The sequence below is a fragment of the Mus caroli genome, unplaced genomic scaffold (genome assembly GCF_978045245.1).
Source record: "Mus caroli unplaced genomic scaffold, Mus_caroli_1 scaffold_8, whole genome shotgun sequence".
Taxonomy (NCBI): Eukaryota; Metazoa; Chordata; class Mammalia; order Rodentia; family Muridae; genus Mus; species Mus caroli.
Genome location: NW_028227263.1, coordinates 55,745,222 through 55,770,306, shown reverse-complemented (window position 1 = coordinate 55,770,306; position 25,085 = coordinate 55,745,222). Strand labels below are relative to the sequence as shown.

General features: G+C 38.2%; 1 protein-coding gene across 5 annotated transcripts in view; it reads left to right on the top strand.

Annotated features, from left to right (window-relative positions):
• The window catches only part of Dlg2 (discs large MAGUK scaffold protein 2), a 2,003,181-nt gene that overhangs the window by 259,280 nt on the left and 1,718,816 nt on the right, over positions 1-25,085 (top strand). For all 5 annotated transcript variants that reach the window (XM_085841534.1, XM_029479404.2, XM_085841522.1 and 2 more), the window contains exon 3: positions 10,957-11,102. In XM_085841534.1, coding sequence (XP_085697660.1) covers positions 10,957-11,102 — 146 coding nt within the window. The remainder of the gene's footprint in view (positions 1-10,956; positions 11,103-25,085) is intronic.

The window sequence follows — 25,085 nt, the reverse complement described above, 5'->3', positions numbered from 1 at the left end:
ACAAGATATTTAAACTTTGGAATTTTCTTTTTTTAATATTTAATATTTTTTTATTATGTATTTTCCTCAATTACATTTCCAATGCTATCCCAAAAGTCAAAACAATGAATTCATGAAATTCTTAGAGAAATGGATGGATCTGGAGGATATCATCCTGAGTGAGGCAACCCAATCACAAAAGAACACACATGATATGCACTCACTGATAAGTGGATATTAGCCCAGAAGCTCAGAATACCCAAGATACAATTTGCAAAACACATGAAACTCAAGAAGAAGGAGGACCAAAGTGTGAATACTTCATTCCTCCTTAGAATGGGGAATAAAATACCCATGGAGGGAGTTACAGAGACAAAGTTTGGAGCTCAAACTTTAATTCTTATATTCATGAAACATCCCATACTTTAATTTTAAATAATCCCTATTTGATATGTACTAAAGATATATTCTTATTATATACACATAGCATCCTGAAAACATAAGCATTTTGAAAATTGATCCTCAGCTAGATTCCACACATAAATTGCTCTCTACCTTTGTGTTTTTCCCTTGTTTCATTTCCTTGACTCCCCTTCCCAGCCTGTCCACTGTAGTGACTATAGGCATTGCCCACCACGGTGATGAAGCAACTGCTAACCTCTGGCTTTGCAGCAACTTGAAAGTGATACACAAGGACCTATATATCACATGCTTATTGTTATTTTTCTAAAATATCTTTGCAATTCTGGGCCACAGCACTTAGCTCAACCTGTGAGTCAGTCAAGCTGTCACCACAGTAAGCAACTGTGAAGCTCAATGTTTTGTGCTGCTGAGCTGTGCTGTTTTCTGGGTTGGGTGTATTTCACAACATTTTGACTTATGATGTTTTCAACTTCCATTGTGTGCATAGAGCCATTGTAAGTCCAGGACAAGGGTATCTTACTTCCACATTTTCTTTTGCTTTGGTCTTATTGTTTGGCCATGTATGTACCTATAGACTCCTAAATAAATAGTTTACTTTCATACACTTCTGAATTTTAAAAAAGTCTTCATTTTGAGATTTGATTTTGTTATTCAATATTGTGCTTATAAGATTTAATCCATGTGATTTCATGACATACTTCATTTCGCTTCTTTATAAATTCCACTTTCTTTTTGATGTGCATTGGGTTGTACCTAACACATTACTGTAATGGCTGATATGCCTATGAATGCTGTTGAGTTCCCTCAAGTGCAAAGGTTTAACTAGAATGCATACTGAACAACAGAAATAGCGGTGTGTAGCAGAAACATTTGGCCATTTTCCTGGGAATCAAATAGTTGTGTTCTGAAGTACTTACATTTAACACTTATGCATCTCTTTATCTTTCTCATTGCATTGTCAGACTTTATTACTTTGGTTGTAAATGGTATTATATTATGACACTATTTAGCATTCATCCCACTCCTAATTGGAAATATGCTCCATATCACTTGTATACATTTTCTTTAATTATAAAACACTTGTTCAGGTTTTTGCTGTTATTTTCTTTGATTTTTCATGAGTATTCTTTTTGATTTATAAACATCTTCACTGAGTATTGTTTATTTGCTTTCATGTTGTAAAATTAACTTCTATTCATTTGTACTTCCTAATATTGCTTTGGTTTTAGTGGAATACTTGAAAGTATAACGTGGTCTTCCGGCCGGACCAGCACCAGAGTAGCCAGAGCGCAGGGTCGGCTGACACCCACCAGCTACCCACGACCCCCGCCACAGGATTTTGAGACTACTGGCAAGTGGAACACAGCTTCTGCTCCAGTTCAATCACGTGGGACCTGAGACTGCTTTGGTTGGGGAGGCAGAAATCCAGCCTACGTAGGGCCATTAGTTTGGGAAGCAAAAAACCGGCCTGAGTAGGACCACAGGCCTCTTACGGCTGGACCAACACCAGGGTAGCTAGAGCGCAGGGTCAGCTGACACCCGCCAGCTACCCAGGACCCCCGCCACAGGATTTTGAGACTGCTGGTGAGTGGAACACAGCTTCTGCTCCAATCGTTAAACAGTGACAACGACAACAACTAACCCCAGAGATTACCAGATGGTGAAAGGTAAACGTAATAATCTTACTAACAGAAACCAAGACCACTCACCATCATCAGAACCCAGCACTCCCACTTCGCCCAGTCCAGGGCACCCCAACACACCGGAAAAGCTAGACACGGATCTAAAAGCATATCTCCTGATGATGGTAGAGGACTTCAAGAAGGACTTTAATAACACACTTAAAGAAATACAAAGGAACACTGGTAAACAGGTAGAAGACATTAAAGAGGAAGCACAAAAATCCCTTAAAGAATTGCAGGAGAACACTGCTAAAGAGTTACAAATCCTTAAAGAAAAACAGGATAACATAATCAAACGGGTAGAAGTCCTTACAGAAAAACAGGAAAACACATCCAAACAGATGATGGAATTGAACAAAACCATACTAGACCTAAAAAGGGAAGTAGACACAATAAAGAAAACCCAAAATGAGGCAACACTGGAGATAGAAACCCTAGGAAAGAAATCTGGAACCATAGATACGAGCATCAGCAACAGAATACAAGAGATGGAAGAGAGAATCTCAGGTGCAGAAGATTCCATAGAGAACATCGGCACAACAATCAAGGAAAATGTAAAATGCAAAAAGATCCTAACTCAAAACATCCAAGAAATACAGGACACAATGAGAAGACCAAACCTACGGATAATAGGAGTGGATGAGAATGAAGATTTTCAACTCAAAGGACCAGCAAATATCTTCAACAAAATTATAGAAGAAAACTTCCCAAATCTAAAGAAAGAGATGCCCATGAACATACAAGAAGCCTACAGAACTCCAAATAGACAGGACCAGAGAAGAAATACCTCCCGACACATAATAATCAGAACAACAAATGCTCTAAATAAAGACAGAATACTAAAAGCAGTAAGAGAAAAAGGCCAAGTAACATATAAAGGCAAGCCTATCAGAATTACACCAGATTTCTCACCAGAGACTATGAAAGCCAGAAGATCCTGGACAGATGTTATACAGACACTAAAAGAACACAAACTCCAGCCCAGGCTACTATACCCAGCCAAACTCTCAATTAACATAGATGGAGAAACCAAAGTATTCCACGACAAAACCAAATTCACACATTATCTCTCCACGAATCCAGCCCTTCAAAGGATAATAACAGAAAAAAACCAATACAAGGACAGGAACCACACCCTAGAAACAACTAGAAGGTAATCCCTCAACAAACCTAAAAGAAGACAGCCACAAGAACAGAATGCCAACTTTAACAACAAAAATAACAGGAAACAACAATCACTTTTCCTTAATATCTCTTAATATCAATGGACTCAACTCCCCGATAAAAAGACATAGACTAACAAACTGGCTACACAAACAAGACCCAACATTTTGCTGCTTACAGGAAACTCATCTCAGAGAAAAAGATAGACACTACCTCAGAATGAAAGGCTGGAAAACAATTTTCCAAGCAAATGGTATGAAGAAACAAGCTGGAGTAGCCATTCTAATATCTGATAAGATTGACTTACAACCCAAAGTCATTAAAAAAGACAGGGAGGGACACTTCATACTCATCAAAGGTAAAATCCTCCAAGAGGAACTATCAATCCTGAATATCTATGCTCCAAATACAAAGGCAGCCACTTTCATTAAAGAAACTTTAGTAAATCTCAAAGCACACATTGCACCTCATACAATAATAGTGGGAGACTTCAACACACCACTTTCACCAATGGACAGATCATGGAAACAGAAACTAAACAGGGACACAGTGAAACTTACAGAAATTATGAATCAAATGGATCTGGCAGATATCTACAGAACATTCTATCCTAAAACAAAAGGATATACCTTCTTTTCAGCACCTCATGGTACCTTCTCCAAAATTGACCACATAATTGGTCACAAAACAGGCCGCAACAGATACAAAAATATTGAAATTGTCCCATGCATCCTATCAGATCACCATGGACTAAGGCTGATCTTCAATAACAAAATAAATAATAGAAAGCCAACCTTCACGTGGAAACTGAACAACACTCTTCTCAATGATACCTTGGTCAAGGAAGGAATAAAGAAAGAAATTAAGGACTTTTTAGAGTTCAATGAAAATGAAGCCACAACATACCCAAACTTATGGGACACAATGAAAGCATTTCTAAGAGGAAAACTCATAGCTCTGAGTGCCTCCAAAAGGAAACTAGAGAGAGCACACATTAGCAGCTTGACAACATACCTAAAAGCACTAGAACAAAAGGAAGCAAATTCACCCAAGAGGAGTAGATGGCAGGAAATAATCAAACTCAGGGGCGAAATCAACCAAGTGGAAACAAGAAGAACTATTCAGAGAATCAACCAATCAAGGAGCTGGTTCTTTGAGAAAATCAACAAGATAGATAAACCCTTAGCCAGACTCACTAGAGGGCACAGGGAAAGCATCCTAATTAACAAAATCAGAAATGAAAAAGGAGACATAACAACAGATCCTGAAGACATCCAAAACACCATCAGATCCTTCTACCAAAGGCTATACTCAACAGAACTGGAGAACCTGGATGAAAAGGAGAAGTTCCTAGACAGATACCAGGTACCAAAGTTGAATCAAGATCAGGTTAATGATCTAAACAGCCCTATATCCCCCAAAGAAATAGAAGCAGTCATTAATAGTCTCCCAATTAAAAAAAAGCCCAGGACCAGATGGGTTTAGTGCAGAGGTCTATCAGACCTTCAAAGAAGATCTAATCCCAGTTCTTCACAAACTATTCCACAAAATAGAAACAGAAGGTACTCTACCCAACTCATTCTATGAAGCCACAATTACTCTTATACCTAAACCACAAAAAGACCCAACAAAGATAGAAAACTTCAGACCAATATCCCTTATGAATATTGATCCAAAAATCCTCAATAAAGTTCTTGCTAACCAAATCCAAGAACACATCAAAACAATCATCCATCCTGTCCAAGTAGGTTTCATCCCAGGGATGCAGGGATGGTTCAATATACGGAAATCCATCAACGTAATCCAGTATATAAACAAACTCAAAGACAAAAACCACATGGTCATCTCGTTAGATGCGGAAAAAGCATTTGACAAGATACAACACCCATTCATGATAAAAGTCTTGGAAAGGTCAGGAATTCAAGGCCCATACCTAAACATGATAAAAGCAATCTACAGCAAACCAGTAGCCAACATCAAAGTAAATGGTGAGAAGCTTGAAGCAATCCCTCTAAAATCAGGGACTAGACAAGGCTGTCCACTTTCTCCATACCTATTCAACATTGTACTTGAAGTCCTAGCCAGAGCAATTCGACAACAAAAGGAGATCAAAGGGATACAAATTGGAAAAGATGAAGTCAAAATATCACTTTTTGCAGATGATATGATAGTATATATAAGTGACCCTAAAAATTCCACCAGAGAACTCCTAAGCCTGATAAACAGCTTTGGTGAAGTAGCTGGATATAAAATTAACTCAAACAAATCAATGGCCTTTCTCTACACAAAGAATAAACAGGCTGAGAAAGAAATTAGGGAAACAACACCCTTCTCAATAGTCACAAATAATATAAAATATCTTGGCGTGACTCTAACTAAGGAAGTGAAAGATCTGTATAATAAAAACTTCAAGTCTATGAAGAAAGAAATTATAGAAGATCTCAGAAGATGGAAAGATCTCCCATGCTCATGGATTGGCGGTATCAACATTGTAAAAATGGCTATCTTTGCAAAAGCAATCTACAGATTCAATGCAATCCCCATCAAAATTCCAAATCAATTCTTCAACGAATTAGAAAGTGCAATATGCAAATTCATCTGGAATAACAAAAAACCTAGGATAGCAAAAACTCTTCTCAAGGATAAAAGAACCTCTGGTGGAATCACCATGCCGGACCTAAAGCTTTACTACAGAGCAATTGTGATAAAAACTGCATGGTACTGGTATAGTGACAGACAAATAGACCAATGGAATAGAATTGAAGACCCAGAAATGAACCCACACACCTATGGTCACTTGATCTTCGACAAGGGAGCTAAAACCATCCAGTGGAAGAAAGACAGCATTTTCAACAAATGGTGCTGGCACAACTGGTTGTTAACATGTAGAAGAATGCGAATCAATCCATTCCTATCTCCTTGTACTAAGGTCAAGTCTAAGTGGATCAAGGAACTTCACATAAAACCAGAGACACTGAAACTTATAGAGGAGAAAGTGGGGAAAAGCCTTGAAGATATGGGCACAGGGAAAAAATTCTTGAATAGAACAGCAATGGCTTGTGCTGTAAGATCGAGAATTGACAAGTGGGACCTCATGAAACTGCAAAGCTTTTGCAAGGCTAAAGACACCATCAATAAGACAAAAAAAAAAAAAAAAAAAAAAAAAAAAACACCAAGAGATTGGGAAAGGATCTTCACCTATCCTTAATCAGATAAGGGACTAATATCCAATATATATAAAGAACTCAAGAAGGTGGACTCCAGAAAGTCAAATAACCCCATAAAAAATGGGGCTCAGAACTGAACAAAGAATTCTCACCCGAGGAATACCGAATGGCAGAGAAGCACCTGAAAAAATGTTCAACATCCTTAATCATCAGGGAAATGCAAATCAAAACAACCCTGAGATTCCACCTCACACCAGTCAGAATGGCTAAGATCAAAAATTCAGGTGACAGCAGATGCTGGCAAGGATGTGGAGAAAGAGGAACACTCCTCCATTGTTGGTGGGATTGCAAGCTTGTACAACCACTCTGGAAATCAGTCTGGCGGTTCCTCAGAAAATTGGACATAGTACTACGGGAGGATCCAGCAATACCTCTCCGGGGCATATATCCAGAAGATGTCCCAACCGGTAAAAAGGACACATGCTCCACTATGTTCATAGCAGCCCTATTTATAATAGCCAGAAGCTGGAAAGAACCCAGATGTCCCTCAACAGAGGAATGGATACAGAAATTATGGTACATTTACACAATGGAGTACTACTCAGCTATTAAAAAGAATGAATTTATGAAATTCATAGCCAAATGGATGGACCTGGAGGGCATCATCTTGAGTGAAGTAACACAATCACAAAAGAACTCACACAATATGTATTCACTGATAAGTGGATATGAGCCCAAAACTTAGGATACCCAAGATATAAGATACAATTTGCTAAACGCATGAAACCCAAGAAGAATGAAGACCAAAGTGTGGACACTGTGCCCCTTCTTAGAATTGGGAACAAAACACCCATGGAAGGAGTTACAGAGACAAAGTTCGTAGCTGTGATGAAAGGATGGACCATTTAGAGACTGCCGTATCCAGGGATCCATCCCATAAGCAGCTTCTAAATGCTGACACCATTGCATACACTAGCAAGATTTTGTCTGAAAGGACCCAAATATAGCTGTCTCTTGTGAGACGATGCAGGGTCCTAGCAAACACAGGAGTAGATGTTCACAGTCAGCTATTGGATGTATCACAGGGCTCCCAATTGAGAAGCTAGAGAAAGTACCCAAGGAGCTAAAGGGATCTGCAACCCTATTGTTGGAACAACATGATGTACTAACCAGAACCCCGGAGCTCTTGTCTCTAGCTGCATATGTATCGAAAGATGGCCTAGTCGGCCATCATTGGAAAGAGAGGTCCTTTGGACTTGCAAACTTTATATGCCCCAATATAGGGGAATGCCAGGGCCAAAAGAATGGGAATGGGTGGGTAGGGAAGTGGGGGGCGGTATGGGGGACTTTTGGGATAGCATTGGAAATGTAACTGAGGAATATATGTAATAAAAATATTAAAAATTAAAAAAAAGAAAGTATAATGTGCTGCACCTTTGTGAGGTGCACAGTCTAATGTCTGACTATTCGTATATATTACCAACATAGCCATGATAGAAAGAATATTCATTCAAATTGGAAGAATCCCCCCTTTCTAAAGCTGAGTGATATTCTATTATGTGGTTGACTTATACTTTATTTATCTAATCATTTATTCATAGACATTTGGTTTATTTCCAGTGTCACTTTTCAAAAGACATGCATTAGTAATGACATGTATAACTCTTTTTAAAGTTTTTTAAGTTTTTAAAACTTCCAAACTCTTTTTCAGAGTTTTATAATTTGCCACTTTTCCATCATTGTATGGGAGTTCCAATTCCCCATCTTTCCTGTCAGTACTGAGGATAATCAGTCCTGACTGTAACCATTCTAATGAATTTGTGGCAATATCTCATGGTGCTTTTAATTTTCATCCCTCCAATGATGCTGAACATTATTTTTGATGAAGTTTATGTTCTTATTTTCCACCAAGATTTGCATTAGATTTCTTGCTTTCTCATAGTTTGAGAATTCTTTTTATATTCTAGCAGAACTATTTTAAACAAAGTAAAATAATTCCATGATGCTGTTATTCTATCTCAAGAATTTGAAGCATTGAGTTTAATGTTTTCTTTGAAAACTGAGGGAGGGGGATGGGGTTAAGAACTCTGGAAGGGGGACTGGGAAGGGCGGCAGCATTTGGAATATAAATAAATAAAATAACAAAAAACAAATCTGATTTTTCCTTTCTTGCATTATTTTAAGATTTTCTCTGTCTTGGGATTATGGAATTCCATTTTGATATAATTTGTACTAGTTGTAACATTTGCCCCAATTTTCCTAGTACAAAGTTGGAGTATTCTCAGTTATTGAAATGAGCCAGATGGTGGTGGCACATGTCTTTAATCCCAGCACTCAGAAGGCAGAGGCAGGCTGATATCTATGAGTTTGCTGGTATCTTGGTTTACAGAGTGAGTTCCAGGAAAGCCAGGGTTATACAGTGAAACCCTGTCTCAAAAAAAATGTTACAATGTACACTGTATGCTTTGTGTACAGATGTAGTTGTTAGTATTTCATTTTCCTTGTTACATACTACACTAAGCCATCTGTGACATCACTAGTCCATCTTAAAATAACTATATTTCTAACTCTTGGAAGTTATATTGGTTCTGATCCATTCTGCTAGTTCATTCTTCTTAGACCCTTATTTCTAATCTTTGTGCTTTAGCAATTATATCATTAAAAGCATTTGTACATAGACTTATATATTCTGTCAGATAACCGATGGAGCACTAATACCTAGGCAATTAAGTCTATTGTTTCTCCATGTTGTGGATGATCTTGGTAGTGTTTGTATTTTGATGCTAATTCTGCTTCCTCAAGAGGGGCTGCCTTGACAATTACATACTCAGGTGATTCCATGTGAACCTTCTCTCCATTTTAACTGGTCAAATAAAAGCTAGATCCTGTGATTGGGCAGTGGAAGGGAAAGGTGGCACTGGAAGTTTCAGAGAAGGAGAGACAGGGAGATGGAGGGGACAGAGGAAAACGGAGGAAGGGGAGGTGGAAGGAAGATGGAGCAGAACCATGTGGCCTGGAGAAACTGCAAGTAGTGAGGGCTCTCTCTCATAGCTGGGCCATAGAGTAGTGTAGTGGTAGATCTGCCCAATCTAGGTGTGCAGCTTATAAATATAATGGAGTTGTGTGTTATTTGTATGGACTTATTTGGGTTAGAGATTTACTGTAACATTTCCTATTGTTTTTTTCTCCTGAATCTCCTTCATAGTAGCTCACCTATTTTGTCATGGCAGTATATCTGTAAAAGATGATGCTTAGAGATCCCTCTTGTATAAGCATAAGAATGCTAGCGATACTTTTACAAAAGTGTGTTCTAGTCCGTGCATAACTGGATAACTGGTTTGAAGATTGTCCAGTCTCCTTTAGTGTCAAACAAACAGTTGTCCTCAAGAACACCTTTCTTTCAAAGTTAGATAATGTAGCCTGATGCAATATTAACTCTACTTCCATTCATCCTAAGCCTGAAAATAGATTTATAAAAAATATTTTAAGGCTCATTTGGGGGGTCTAGTTGTGATTTTGCAATGCTGGTAAAAAGCCAGGTTGATCAGTAACATGTTTTCTTTGGCAACATGTTACAGTTTCCAAAAGTTTAAAGTTAATAAACAAGGAAAATCAATGTTTGCTTCAGGATCATAGCTGAAGACAACTATGGAGCCAAAAAGAGAGCAAGGATGCTTTCATGTATCTGAGGTGCTTTTGGCATTTGAAAGCTCTTGGGAGAGGGAGTTTTATACTTAGACAAAAGTTACAAAGACATGGCAGGGACTTGCTATAGATCCCTTTCTGTTTCACCTATCATGGACACCTTCTATCAGTATGGAATCAACTAATAACATGTAACCATGTGGTCATAGCTTGCTCAAATTTCCTTTTGTTTAAGCTCAAGCTCTCTGAGTTACAGGAGCCCACTGGGATGCTACATTGTGTCTCTTTCTCACCTCTCTGTTTTGTTGCAGTTTTTCTGGGCCATGGCAGTTTCTCAAAGCTTTTGACACATGCTTTAGGTTCTATCATACCCATTTTGAATCACTACAAACAAAATCAATAGTGTTGTTTTTGGTTACATACTTAGTACTTCCAAAGTTCATCTTTTTATATTCCTGTAGTTTTGCTATCCCTACTCCCTGCTAGATGTGAGCTGTGTAAAATCATGCAGTCTGTATTCCTTTCATACTGGGTTCATTCACTTACCACTACGTTGTTTTGAAAGTCATCTGTGTTTTCAGATGTCTTGATAACTTGTTATCTTTTATGTCTCAATGATAAACTGATTTATGAACTTATTACAGTTTTGCTGTTCAACTAATGAACAACTTCTTGATTGCTTCCCATGCTCAGGATTATGAATGAAGCATCTGCATAATTCTAATGCTGGTAAAAAGTCAGTTCTCAGAATATTCTGTTCTGATTATTTTAGCTTGGAATGCAATTATTCATTTATTTTAATTAGCCACATTTTCATATGCATATTATAGGTACATACACACATATTTATGAGGGTTATATGACATTTTGATTCTTTCCTGACATTTTCTTTCCAGATATTCAAGAATTTTATGAGGTAACGCTATTAAATTCTCAAAAAAGTTGTGAGCAGAAGATAGAAGAAGCCAATCACGTGGCACAGAAATGGGAGAAGACTCTCCTCCTTGATTCATGTCGTGACAGTCTTCAAAAATCCTCAGAGGTATGCTACTGAAACTCCTCAGAGATGGAGACTCATTTTCATAAACGGCTGGGGCCATTGTTAGAGCAGTGTCGCATTGTTCCTGTCAAATGACAGCAGTAATATGCCTGCAGTCTTAATCCAGGAAAATTCATTTCTTTTTCCTAAGAGATAATTTAGATTACAAAAAGGGCCTGGTTTCGCATATTTGTGAATATGAGTTTTTAGTTAAACACGTTAATTCTGTCAGGACTATTGTCTTAATTTGAGATGAGTCAGGTTCAAACCATCACATGACCAACCAAGATAATATACATCCTCCAGAGAGATTCTTTAATTTCAAAATGTGGCTCTGGGGTAAATGGAGCTGACTAGTAGAAAAACTGAGAGTATTCTACGTCTGTGAGTTTCAAAGCAGAGGCACAGAGTATGAGTGTCATGATCCTTTAGTGTGTAGGAGCAAAATAATAGAAGTACCTTTCCTATTTCTCTTTGTCTTTATATTACATTTAAATTGAGTTTTTTATATTTAGGTAATTCCTAATACACACATATTAATGATGATGCATATTCATTTAAAATATAACTTATATACTCTAATAATTCTAAATGTTAGGATTAAGTGAGCAACAGTTTGGAGACTATGGGGTTTAAAGGTACCAAAGGGCAAGAAAAGTCAATGTTTGTTTCAGGATCATAGCTGAAGTCAACTCTGTAGTCAGAAACAGAACAAGGATGCTTTCATGTATCGTAGGAGCTATTAGCATAGGAAGGAACCTGGGAGAAGGAAAGTTATTTTTTCTGCAGGGGTGTGGCTCCTGGTGTGTTATTCATCCTCCAGTGGATAGCCTCATGCAAATATGTACCACACTCACTAGACTTTATTAAACAAATCCAGTGGTTCAGGACAAGTTTGATGAGAGAATGAGATATACATATTATCAAAATATGTCACATAAATTTATGAATTCTTAAAAAATCGACACAATGTAATATACATATGCACATATTCAATACTTTAAAGGGATGGGGATGTAAAACACACATATTATTTCTCAAGTTTCATACTTTATAGCTTATCCCAGATCTTAGAAGCTGTAAGACGTTTGTTGTTAATTAATGGCATGGACCTCAGTTAATGAACTTTTATTTATTAAATTAGAGTTTCTTGCACACTTTCTGATTACTTAGAATTGATTTGGAAATGGAGGAAGAATGGAGCCTTATGATCATATTAGTTACTTTAAGAAAAAGATAAAAAGCGAGATGGGTGGCCATTCAGAGGATGGCCTCATTGTAGGGGAGATAGCTGGGAAAGTGAGTATGAAAGGGAATCATTGAAGATCCATGGGGAAATAGCTTATAAGAAATTATTAAATTATAGTTTGAAACTATTTTAATAGGTGTAACTATTGATCATTTAAAACTTAAGTAGCAAGCCTCTTCAGGTCTGACCAGCACCGGGGTAACTAGAGCACAGGGTCGGCTGACACCTGCCAGCTACCCACGACACCCACCACAGGATCTTGAGACTTCTGGTGAGTGGAACACAGCTTCTGCTCCAGTCCAATCACGCGGGACCTGAGACTGCTTTGGTTGGGGAGGCAGAAATCCGGCCTACGTAGGGCCACAAGCATCTTCTGGTCAGAAAAGCACCAGGGTAGCTAGGGCCCAAGGTCGGCTGACACTCGCCAGCTACCCACAACACCGACCACAGGATCTTAAGACTTCTGGTGAGGGGAACACAGCTTCTGCTCCAATCCAATTGCGCAAGGGACCTGAGACTGCATTAGTTAGGGAAGCAGAAACCGGCCTGAGTAGGGCCACAGGCCTCATCCAGCCAGACCAGCACAGGGGTAGCTAGAGCGCAGGGTCGGCTGACACCCGCCAGCTACCCACGACCCCCGCCACAGGATTTTGAGACTGCTGGTGAGTGGAACACAGCTTCTGCTCCAATCTTTAAACAGTGACAACAACAACAACTAACCCCAGAGATTACCAGATGGCGAAAGGTAAACGTAATAATCTTACTAACAGAAACCAAGACCACTCACCATCATCAGAACCCAGCACTCCCACTTCGCCCAGTCCAGGGCACCCCAACACACCGGAAAAGCTAGACACGGATCTAAAACCATATCTGATGATGATGGTAGAGGACATCAAGAAGGACTTTAATAACTCACTTAAAGAATTACAGGAGAACATGGCTAAAGAGTTACAAGTCCTTAAAGAAAAACAGGATAACACAAACAGGTAGAAGTCCTTAAAGGAAAACAGGAAAACACATCCAAACAGATGATGGAAATGAACAAAACCATACTAGACCTAAAAAGGGAAGTAAACACAATAAAGAAAACCCAAAATGAGGCAACATTGGAAATAGAAACCCTAGGAAAGAAATCTGGAACCATAGATACGAGCATCAGCAACAGAATACAAGAGATGGAAGAGAGAATCTCAGGTGCAGAAGATTCCATAGAGAACATCTGCACAACAATCAAGGAAAATGTAAAACGCAAAAAGATCTTAACTCAAAACATCCAAGAAATACAGGACACAATAAGAAGGCCAAACCTACGGATAATAGGAGTGGATGAGAATGAAGATTTTCAACTCAAAGGACCAGCAAACATCTTCAACAAAATTATAGAAGAAAACTTCCCAAATCTAAAGAAAGAGATGCCCATGAACATATACAAGAAGCCTACAGAACTCCAAATAGACTGGACCAGAAAAGAAATACCTCCCGTCACGTAATAATCAGAACAACAAATGCACTAAATAAAGATAGAATACTAAAAGCAGTAAGAGATAAAGGCCAAGTAACATATAAAGGCAAGCCTATCAGAATTACACCAGATTTTTCACCAGAGGCTATGAAAGCCAGAAGATCCTGGACAGATGTTATACAGACACTAAAAGAACACAAATTCCAGCCCAGGCTACTATACCCAGCCAAACTCTCAATTAACATAGATGGAGAAACCAAAGTATTCCACGACAAAACCAAATTCACACATTATCTCTCCACGAATCCAGCCCTTCAAAGGATAATAACAGAAAAAAACCAATACAAAGACGGGAACCATGCACTAGAAACAACAAGAAGGCAATCCCTCAACAAACCTAAAAGAAGACAGCCACAAGAACAGAATGCCAACTTTAACAACAAAAATAACAGGAAACAACAATGACTTTTCCTTAATATCTCTTAATATCAATGGACTCAACTCCCCGATAAAAAGACATAGACTAACAAACTGGCTACACAAACAAGACCCAACATTTTGCTGCTTACAGGAAACTCATCTCAGAGAAAAAGATAGACACTACCTCAGAATGAAAGGATGGAAAACAATTTTCCAAGCAAATGGTATGAAGAAACAAGCTGGAGTAGCCATTCTAATATCTGATAAGATTGACTTCCAACCCAAAGTCATCAAAAAAGACAGGGAGGGGCACTTCATACTCATCAAAGGTAAAATCCTCCAAGAGGAACTATCAATCCTGAATATCTATGCTCCAAATACAAAGGCAGCCACATTCATTAAAGAAACTTTAGTAAATCTCAAAGCACACATTGCACCTCATACAATAATAGTGGGAGACTTCAACACACCACTTTCACCAATGGACAGATCATGGAAACAGAAACTAAACAGGGACACAGTGAAACTAACAGAAGTTAGGAATCAAATGGATCTGGCAGATATCTACAGAACATTCTATCCTAAAACAAAAGAATATACCTTCTTCTTAGCACCTCATGGTACCTTCTCCAAAATTGACCACATAATTGGTCACAAAACAGGCCTCAACAGATACAAAAATATTGAAATTGTCCCATGCATTATCAGATCACCATGGACTAAGGCTGATCTTCAATAACAAAATAAATAATAGAAAGCCAACATTCACGTGAAAACTGAACAACACTCTTCTCAATGATACCTTGGTCAAGGAAGGAATAAAGTAAGAAATTAAGGACTTTTTAGAGTTCAATGAAAATGAAGCCACAACATACCCAAACTTACGGGACACATTGAAAGCATTTCTAAGAGGAAAACTCATAGCTCTGAGTGCCTCCAAAAAGAAACTAGAGAGAGCACACATTAGCAGCTTGACAACACACCTAAAAGCACTAGAACAAAAGGAAGCAAATTCACCCAAGAGGAGTAGACGGCAGGAAATAATCAAACTCAGGGGTGAAATCAACCAAGTGGAAACAAGAAGAACTATTCAAAGAATCAACCAATCAAGGAGCTGGTTCTTTGAGAAAATCAACAAGATAGATAAACCCTTAGCCAGACTCACTATCGGGCACAGGGAAAGCATTCTAATTAACAAAATCAGAAATGAAAAAGGAGACATAACAACAGATCCTGAAGATATCCAAAACATCATCAGATCCTTCTACCAAAGGCTATACTCAACAAAACTGGAGAACCTGGATGAAATGGAGAAGTTCCTAGACAGATACCAGGTACCAAAGTTGAATCAAGATCAAGTTAATGATCTAAAGAGCCCTATATCCCCCAAAGAAATAGAAGCATTCATTAATAGTCTCCCAACTAAAAAAGCGCCCAGGACCAGATGGGTTTAGTGCAGAGTTCTATCAGACCTTCAAAGAAGATCTAATCCCAGTTCTTCACAAAATATTCCACAAAATAGAAACAGAATGTACTCTACCCAACTCATTCTATGAAGCCACAATTACTCTGATATCTAAACCACAAAAAGACCCAACAAAGATAGAAAACTTCAGACCAATATCCCTTATGAATATTGATGCAAAAATCCTCAATAAAGTTCTTGCTAACCGAATCCAAGAACACATCAAAACAATCATCCATCCTGACCAAGTAGGTTTCATCCCAGGGATGCAGGGAGTGTTCAATATATGGAAATCCATCAACGTAATCTAGTATATAAACAAACTCAAATACAAAAATCACATGGTCATCTCGTTAGATGTGGAAAAAGCATTTGACAAGATACAACACCCATTCATGATAAAAGTCTTGGAAAGATCAGGAATTCAAGGCCCATACCTAAACATGATAAAAGCAATCTACAGCAAACCAGTAGCCAACATCAAAGTAAATGGTGAGAAGCTTGAAGCAATTCCTCTAAAATCAGGGACTAGACAAGGCTGTCCACTTTCTCCATACCTATTCAACATTGTACTTGAAGTCCTAGACAGAGCAATTCGACAACAAAAGGAGATCAAAGGGATACAAATTGGAAAAGATGAAGTCAAAATATCACTTTTTGCAGAAGATATGATAGTATATATAAGTGACCCTAAAAATTCCACCAGAGAACTCCTAAGCCTGATAAACAGCTTCGGTGAAGTAGCTGGATATAAAATTAACGCAAACAAATCAATGGCCTTTCTTTACACAAAGAATAAACAGGCTGAGAAAGAAATTAGGGAAACAACACCCTTCTCAATAGTCACAAATAATATAAAATATCTTGGCGTGACTCTAACTAAGGAAATGAAAGATCTGTATAATAAAAACTTCAAGTCTCTGAAGAAAGAAATTATAGAAGATCTCAGAAGATGGAAAGATCTCCCATGCTCATGGATTGGCGGTATCAACATTTTAAAAATGGCTATCTTGCCAAAAGCAATCTACAGATTCAATGCAATCCCCATCAAAATTCCAACTCAATTCTTCAACGAATTAGAAAGTGCAATCTGCAAATTCATCTGGAATAACAAAACACCTAGGATAGCAAAAACTCTTCTCAAGGATAAAAGAACCTCTGGTGGAATCACCATGCCAGACCTAAAGCTTTACTACAGAGCAATTGTGATAAAAACTGCATGGTACTGGTATAGTGACAGACAAATAGACCAATGGAATAGAATTGAAGACCCAGAAATGAACCCACATACCTACGGTCACTTGATCTTCGACAAGGGAGCTAAAACCATCCAGTGGAAGAAAGACAGCATTTTCAACAAATGGTGCTGGCACAACTGGTTGTTAACATGTAGAAGAATGTGAATCGATCCATTCCTATCTCCTTGTACTAAGGTCAAGTCTAAGTGGATCAAGGAACTTCACATAAAACCAGAGACACTGAAACTTATAGAGGAGAAAGTGGGGAAAAGCCTTGAAGATATGGGCACAAGGCGAAAATTCTTGAATAGAATAGCAATGGCTTGTGCTGTAAGACCGAGAATTGACAAGTGGGACCTCATGAAACTGCAAATCTTCTGCAAGGCAAAAGACACCATCAATAAGACAAAAAAAAACCACCAACATATTGGGAAAGGATCTTTACCTATCCTAAATCAGATAAGGGACTAATATCCAATATATATAAAGAACTCAAGAAGGTGGACTCCAGAAAGTCACATAACCCCATTAAAAAATGGGGCTCAGAACTGAACAAAGAATTCTCACCTGAGGAATACCGAATGGCAGAGAAGCACCTGAAAAAATGTTCAACATCCTTAATCATCAGGGAAATGCAAATCAAAACAACCCTGAGATTCCACCTCACACCAGTCAGAATGGCTAAGATCAAAAATTCAGGTGACAGCAGATGCTGGCGAGGATGTGGAGAAAGAGGAACACTCCTCCATTGTTGGTGGGATTGCAAGCTTGTACAACCACTCTGGAAATCAGTCTGGCGGTTCCTCAGAAAATTGGACATAGTACTACCGGAGGATCCAGCAATACCTCTCCTGGGCATATATCCAGAAGATGTCCCAACCGGTAAAAAGGACACATGCTCCACTATGTTCATAGCAGCCCTATTTATAATAGCCAGAAGCTGGAAAGAACCCAGATGTCCCTCAACAGAGGAATGGATACAGAAATTATGGTACATTTACACAATGGCGTACTACACAGCTATTAAAAAGAATGAATTTATGAAATTCCTAGCCAAATGGATGGACCTGGAGGGCATCATCTTGAGTGAAGTAACACAATCACAAAAGAACGCACACAATATGTATTCACTGATAAGTGGATATGAGCCCAAAACTTAGGATACCCAAGATATAAGATACAATTTGATAAACGCATGAAACTCAAGAAGAATGAAGACCAAAGTGTGGACACTGTGCACCTTCTTAGAATTGGGAACAAAACACCCAGGGAAGGAGTTACAGAGACAAAGTTCATAGCTGTGATGAAAGGTTGGACCATTTAGAGACTGCCGTATCCAGGGATCCATCCCATAATCAGCTTCTAAATGCTGACACCATTGCATACACTAGCAAGATTTTGCTGAAAGGACCCAAATATAGCTGTCTCTTGTGAGAGGATGCCGGGGCCTAGCAAACACAGGAGTGGATGTTCACAGTCAGCTATTGGATGTATCACAGGGCTCCCAATGGAGAAGCTAGAGAAAGTACCCAAGGAGCTAAAGGGATCTGCAACCCTATTCTTGGAACAACATGATGTACTAACCCGAACCCCGGAGCTCTTGTCTCTAGCTGCATATGTATCGAAAGATGACCTAGTTGGCCATCAATGGAAAGAGAGGCCCATTGGACTTGCAAACTTTATATGCCCCAATATAGGGGAATGCCAGGGCCAAAAGAATGGGAATGGGTGGGTAGGGAAGTGGGGGGCGCTATGGGGGACTTTTGGGATAGCATTAGAAATGTAATTGAGGAAAATATGTAATAAAAATATTAAAAATCAAAAAAAAAATTCAGGTGACAGCAGATGCTGGCAAGGATGTGGAGAAAGAGGAACACTCCTCCATTGTTGGTGGGATTGCAAGCTTGTACATCCACTCTGGAAATCAGTCTGGCGGTTCCTCAGAAAACTGGATATAGTACTACCTGAGGATCCAGCAATACCTCTCCTGGGCATATATCCAGAAGATGTCCCAACCGGTAAAAAGGACACATGCTCCACTATGTTCATAGCAGCCCTATTTATAATAGCCAGAAGCTGGAAAGAACCCAGATGTCCCTCAACAGAGGAATGGATACAGAAATTATGGTACATTTACACAATGGCGTACTACTCAGCTATTAAAAAGAATGAATTTATGAAATTCCTAGCCAAATGATGGACCTGGAGGGCATCATCTTGAGTGAAGTAACACAATCACAAAAGAACTCACACAATATGTATTCACTGATAAGTGGATATGAGCCCAAAACTTAGGATACCCAAGATATAAGATACAATTTGATAAACGCATGAAACTCAAGAAGAATGAAGACCAAAATGTGGACAATATGCCCCTTCTTAGAATTGGGAACAAAACACCCATGGAAGGAGTTACAGAGACAAAGTTTGGAGCTGTGATGAAAGGATGGACCATCTAGAGACTGCCATATCCAGGGATCCATCCCATGATCAGCTTCTAAACGCTGACCCCATTGGATACACTAGCAAGATTTTTTGAAAGGACCCAAATATAGCTGTCTCTTGTGAGACTATGCCGGGGCCTAGGAATCACAGTCAGCTATTGGATGTATCACAGTGCTCCCAATGGAGAAGCTAGAGAAAGTACCCAAGGAGCTAAAGGGATCTGCAACCCTATAGTTGGAATAACATGATGAACTAACCAGTACCCCAGAGCTCTTGTCTCTAGCTGCATATGTACCGAAAGATGGCCTAGTTGACCATCACTGGAAAGAGAGTCCCATTGGACTTGCAAACTTTATATGCCCCAATATAGGGAAATGTCAGGGCCAAAAGAATGGGAATGGGTGGATAGGGAAGTGGGGGGGCGGTATGGGGGACTTTTGGGATAGCATTGGAAATGTAATTGAGGAAAATATGTAATAAAAAATATTAAAAATTAAAAAAAAACTTAAGTAGTTTCTGACTCAGTGTTTAGGTCATGTCAAGATTCCTTTTATAAATAGTGTTGTCGAGATCCATATATATATATATATATATATATATATATATATATATATATATGAACAGTTCTATTTTATATTAGGTTGAATAATCCAAGGATATTAATATTTGAAGAATCTTAACCCAGATTGGCAAAGTGTTTGTAGATAGGTCTTACCAGAAAATCTACATTTGGATTTTTCTTTTCTGTTTATGTGCCCATATTTAGACTAGTAATCATTCTTTATTTAAAGTTGTTTGTAAAAATAATGGTTGATATTTTTTGTCTAATGCCTTTGTGCTGCAGTTATTCATATATTAATGGGACTCAACTATTAATTGTCTATTTCTCTTGTGATTCAGTAAAACTATTTATTGTCAGTTAGTGTTATTCATATTACTTTGTAATAGTGATTTTAATGAATTAATATGTACTGTCCTAATTATGGCCTTTTCTATTTTATTGATCAAGATTTTGCTTATGGTATTATTTATTATTAATTTATTATTAATATAATGGTTATATATATCATAATTTTATATGATAGAGTCTATTACCTTTACATTTTTTCCAATACAACATCTTTGTTTTCTTGCTGTTTTCTTTTTTTTAATATATTTTATTAGATGTTTTCCTCATTTATATTTCCAATGCTATCCAAAAGTCGCAAATACCCTCCCCACTACTACCCTACCCACCCACTCCGACTTTTTGGCCCTGGCGTTCCCCTGTACTGGGGCATATAAAGTTTGCGTGTCCAATGGGCCTTTCTTTCCAGTGATGGCTGACTAGGCCATCTTTTGATACATATGCAGCTAGAGTCAAGAGCTCCGGGATACTGGTTAGTTCATAATGTTGTTCCACCTATAGTGTTGCAGATCCCTTTAGCTCCTTGGGTACTTTCTCTAGCTCCTCCATTGGGGGCCCTGTGATCCATCCAATAGCTGACTGTGAGCATCCACTTCTGTGATTCCTAGGCCCTAGCATAGTATCACAAGAGATAGCTATATCTGGGTCCTTTCAGCAAAATCTTGCTAGTGTATGCAATGGTGTTAGCGTTTGGAAGCTGATCATGGGATGGATCCCTGGATATGGCAATCACTAGATGGCCCATCCTTTCGTCACAATCCAAATTTTGTCTCTGTAACTCCTTCCATGGGTGTTTTGTTCCCAATTCTAAGAAGGGGCAAAGTGTTCACACTTTGGTCTTCATTCTTGAGTTTCATGCGTTTAGCAAATTGTATCTTATATCTTGGGTATCCTAAGTTGCTGGGCTAATATCCACTTATCAGTGAGTACATATTGTGTGAGTTTCTTTGTGATTGGGTCACCTCACTCAAGATGATGTCCTCCAGGTCCAACCATTTGCCTAGGAATTTCATAAATTCACTATTTTAAATAGCTGAGTAGTACTCCATTGTGTAAATGTACCAGATTTTTTTGTATCCATTCCTCTGTTGAGGGGCATCTGGGTTCTTTCCAGCTTCTGGCTATTATAAATAAGGCTGCTATGAACATAGTGGAGCATGTGTCCTTCTTACTGGTTGGGACATCTTCTGGATATAAGCCCGGGAGAGGTGTTGTGGGATCCTATGTCCAATTTTCTGAGGAACAGCCAGACTGATTTCCAGAGTGGTTGTACAAGCTTGCAATCCCACCAACAATGGAGGAGTGTTCCTTTTTCTCCACATCCTCGCCAGCATCTGCTGTCACCTGAATTTTTGATCTTAGCCATTCTAACTGGTGTGAGATGGAATCTCAGGGTTGTTTTGATTTGCATTTCTCTGATGCTTAGGGATGTTGAACATTTTTTCAGGTACTTCTCAGCCATTCAGTATTCCTCAGGTGAGAATCCTTTGTTAAGCTCTGAGCCCCATTTTGTAATGTGGTTATTTGATTTTCTGGAGTCCACCCTCTTGAGTTCTTTATATATATTGGATATTAGTCCCCTATCTGATTTAAGATAGGTAAAGATCCTTTCCCAATATGTTGGTGGCCTTTTTGTCTTATTGACTGTGTCTTTTGCCTTGCAGAAGCTTTGCGGTTTCATGAGGTCCCATTTGTCAATCCTCGATCTTACAGCACAAGCCATTACTGTTCTATTCAGGAATTTTTCCCCTGTGCCCATATTTTCGAGGCTTTTCCCCACTTTCTCCTCTATAAGTTTCAGTGTCTCTGGTTTTATGTGAAGTTCCTTGATCCACTTATATTTGACCTTAGTACAAGGAGATAGGAATAGATCGATTCACATTCTTCTACATGAAAACAACCCGTTGTGCCAGCACCATTTGTTGAAAATGTTGTCTTTCTTCCACTGGATGGTTTTAGCTCCCTTGTCGAAGATCAAGTGACCATAGGTGTGTGGGTTCATTTCCAGGTCTTCAACTCCATTCCATTGGTCTACTTGTCTGTCACTATACCAGTACCATGGAGTTTTTATCACAATTGCTCTGTAGTAAAGCTTTAGGTCAGGCATGGTGATTCCACCAAAGGTTCTTTTTATCCTTGAGAAGAGTTTTTGCTATCCTAGGTTTTTTATTATTCCAGATAAATTTGCAGATTGCTCTTTCTAATTCATTGAAGAATTGAGTTGGAATTTTAATGGGGATTCCATTGAATCTGTCGATTCCTTTTGGCAAGATAGCCATTTTTACGATGTTGATCCTGCCAATCCATGAGCATGAGAGATCTTTCCATCTTCTGAGATCTTCTTTAATTTCTTTCTTCAGAGACTTGAAGTTTTTATTATACAGATCCTTCACTTCCTTAGTTAGAGTCACGCCAAGATATTTTATATTATTTATGACTATTGAGAAGGGTGTTGTTTCCCTAATTTCTTTCTCAGCCTGTTATTCTTTGTGTAGAGAAAGGCCATTGACTTGTTTGAGTTAATTTTATATCCAGCTACTTCACCGAAGCTGTTTATCAGGCTTAGGAGTTCTCTGGTGGAATTTTTAGGGTCACTTATATGTACTATCATATCATCTGCAAAAAGTGATATTTTGACTTCTTCTTTTCCAATTTGTATCCCCTTGATCTCCTTTTGTTGTCTAATTGCTCTGGCTAGGACTTCAAGTACTATGTTGAATAGGTAGGGAGAAAGTGGGCAGCCTTGTCAGTCCCTGATTTTAGTGGGATTGCTTCAAGCTTCTCAACTTTGATGTTGGCTACAGGTTTGCTGTAGATTCCTTTTATCATGTTTAGGTATGGGCCTTGAATTCCTTATCTTTCCAAGACTTTTATCATGAATGGGTGTTCGATTTTGTCAAATGCTTTTTCTGCATCTAAGGAGATGATCATGTGTTTTTTGTCTTTGAGTTTGTTTATATACTGGATTGCATTGATGGATTTCCGTATATTAAACCATCCCTGCATCCCTGGAATAAAACCTGCTTGGTCAGGATGGATGATTGCTTTAATGTGTTCTTGGATTCGGTTAGCGAGAATTTTATTGAGTATTCTTGCATCTATATTCATAAGGGAAATTGGTCTGAAGTTCTCTATCTTTGTTGGATCTTTCTGTGGTTTAGGAATCAGAGTAATTGTGGCTTCATAGAATGAGTTGGGTAGAGTTCCCTCTACTTCTATTTTGTGGAATAGTTTGTGCAGAACTGGAATTAGATCTTCTTTGAAGGTCTGGTAGAACTCTGCACTAAACCCATCTGGTCCTGGGCCTTTTTTGGCTGGGTGACTATTAATGAGTGCTTCTATTCTTTTAGTTGATATAGGACTGTTTAGACCGTTAACTTGTCCTGATTTAACTTTGGTACCTGGTATCTGTCTAGAAATTTGTCCATTTCATCCAGGTTTTCCAGTTTTGTTGAGTATAGCCTTTTGTAGAAGGATCTTATGGTGTTTTGGATTTCTTCAGGATCTGTTGTTATGCCTCCCTTTTCATTTCTGATTTTGTTAATTAGGATGTTGTCCCTGGGCAAGCACTCTTCTAAGTCTGGTATATAACCAGCCCTACTGCATTTTGCTTTTTATGATTTTTCTTTTAGTTTTCTTTGCTTTGTCACAATTTATTCCCAAATAGTTAAGTAGTCTTCTATACTTTTCCAGGTCTTTATTGACTTGGCATTTTGCTTTTATGAATTTCCAAAACCTTATTTATATTCAATTTGTAGATGCATAATGTCATGTACATATTTAATTTTGCATAAATTTATGCATTTGTTTGTTGTAATTCAATTCTTTGAAATTTTTCAATTTTTCATTTTTCTCTCATTTTCTGCCTATACTGTTAGCTTTGCCATATAAGAAAAATTTGAGATATGATTATTTTTTCTCAAGTTGTCTGGTACCGTTTTAGTGTTTATGATGAATGTGTCATTTCGTAGTGTAGGTGTATAATAACATGCTCACCCGCACCCAGCAGGGCAGATTTTCTGTTTCCAGTGTCCTTCCTGTGTGACTAATACTTCCTTATATGTTCAATGGAGCTGACTGATGCTTTTGTTCTACAGGATAGACTCTCAGGGTGGGATTCTTGCCTCCGAAATGTGCATGATTTTAATTTGAATAAACCTTTTCAGAATGATTTCACTTGTCACATTTCTGCCACAAGGCATAGAGACATGGCTTTTACCTCACAGTGTGCTAGCACCTCTGAATTTTTGTCAGTTTCTTAGTCATAGTGCTACCCAGCTTTTATGTCACTTCTCGATTGCAGGTGGCTAGTGACCTGGACCATTGTTTCCTAAGGTCGTTGGCGATGAATGTTCCTGTCTGCTAACTTAATCACCTTCTTCACTCATTTTTCTAGCTTTACTCTTATGTTTATCATTTAACATGGCCATTCAATATATTTAAATCATTCAATTTGAGTATTTTTTCTGTATACAGACTTTAATAAAAATGATTTTCATGAATTTATATGTAGTACCTTTTAATTTTATTAATACATGTTCTTCAAATTTATTGCTTAGGAATAACATTCATTAAAACATTAGTGGTAATCTAGGGAGATGTTTTAGTATGTAAAATAATCTTGCTCATAACTGTATTTAGTGGATTATAATAACCTATGAAGTTGAGAAGGGAGTGGGCTCAGAGCAACATATGAGTAGTTGCAGTAGGAAATGGGAATATATATGAAATCATATATTTCATTGTATACATGTATGAAATTTGCAACACTAAAAATATTAGATGTTAAAAAAACAA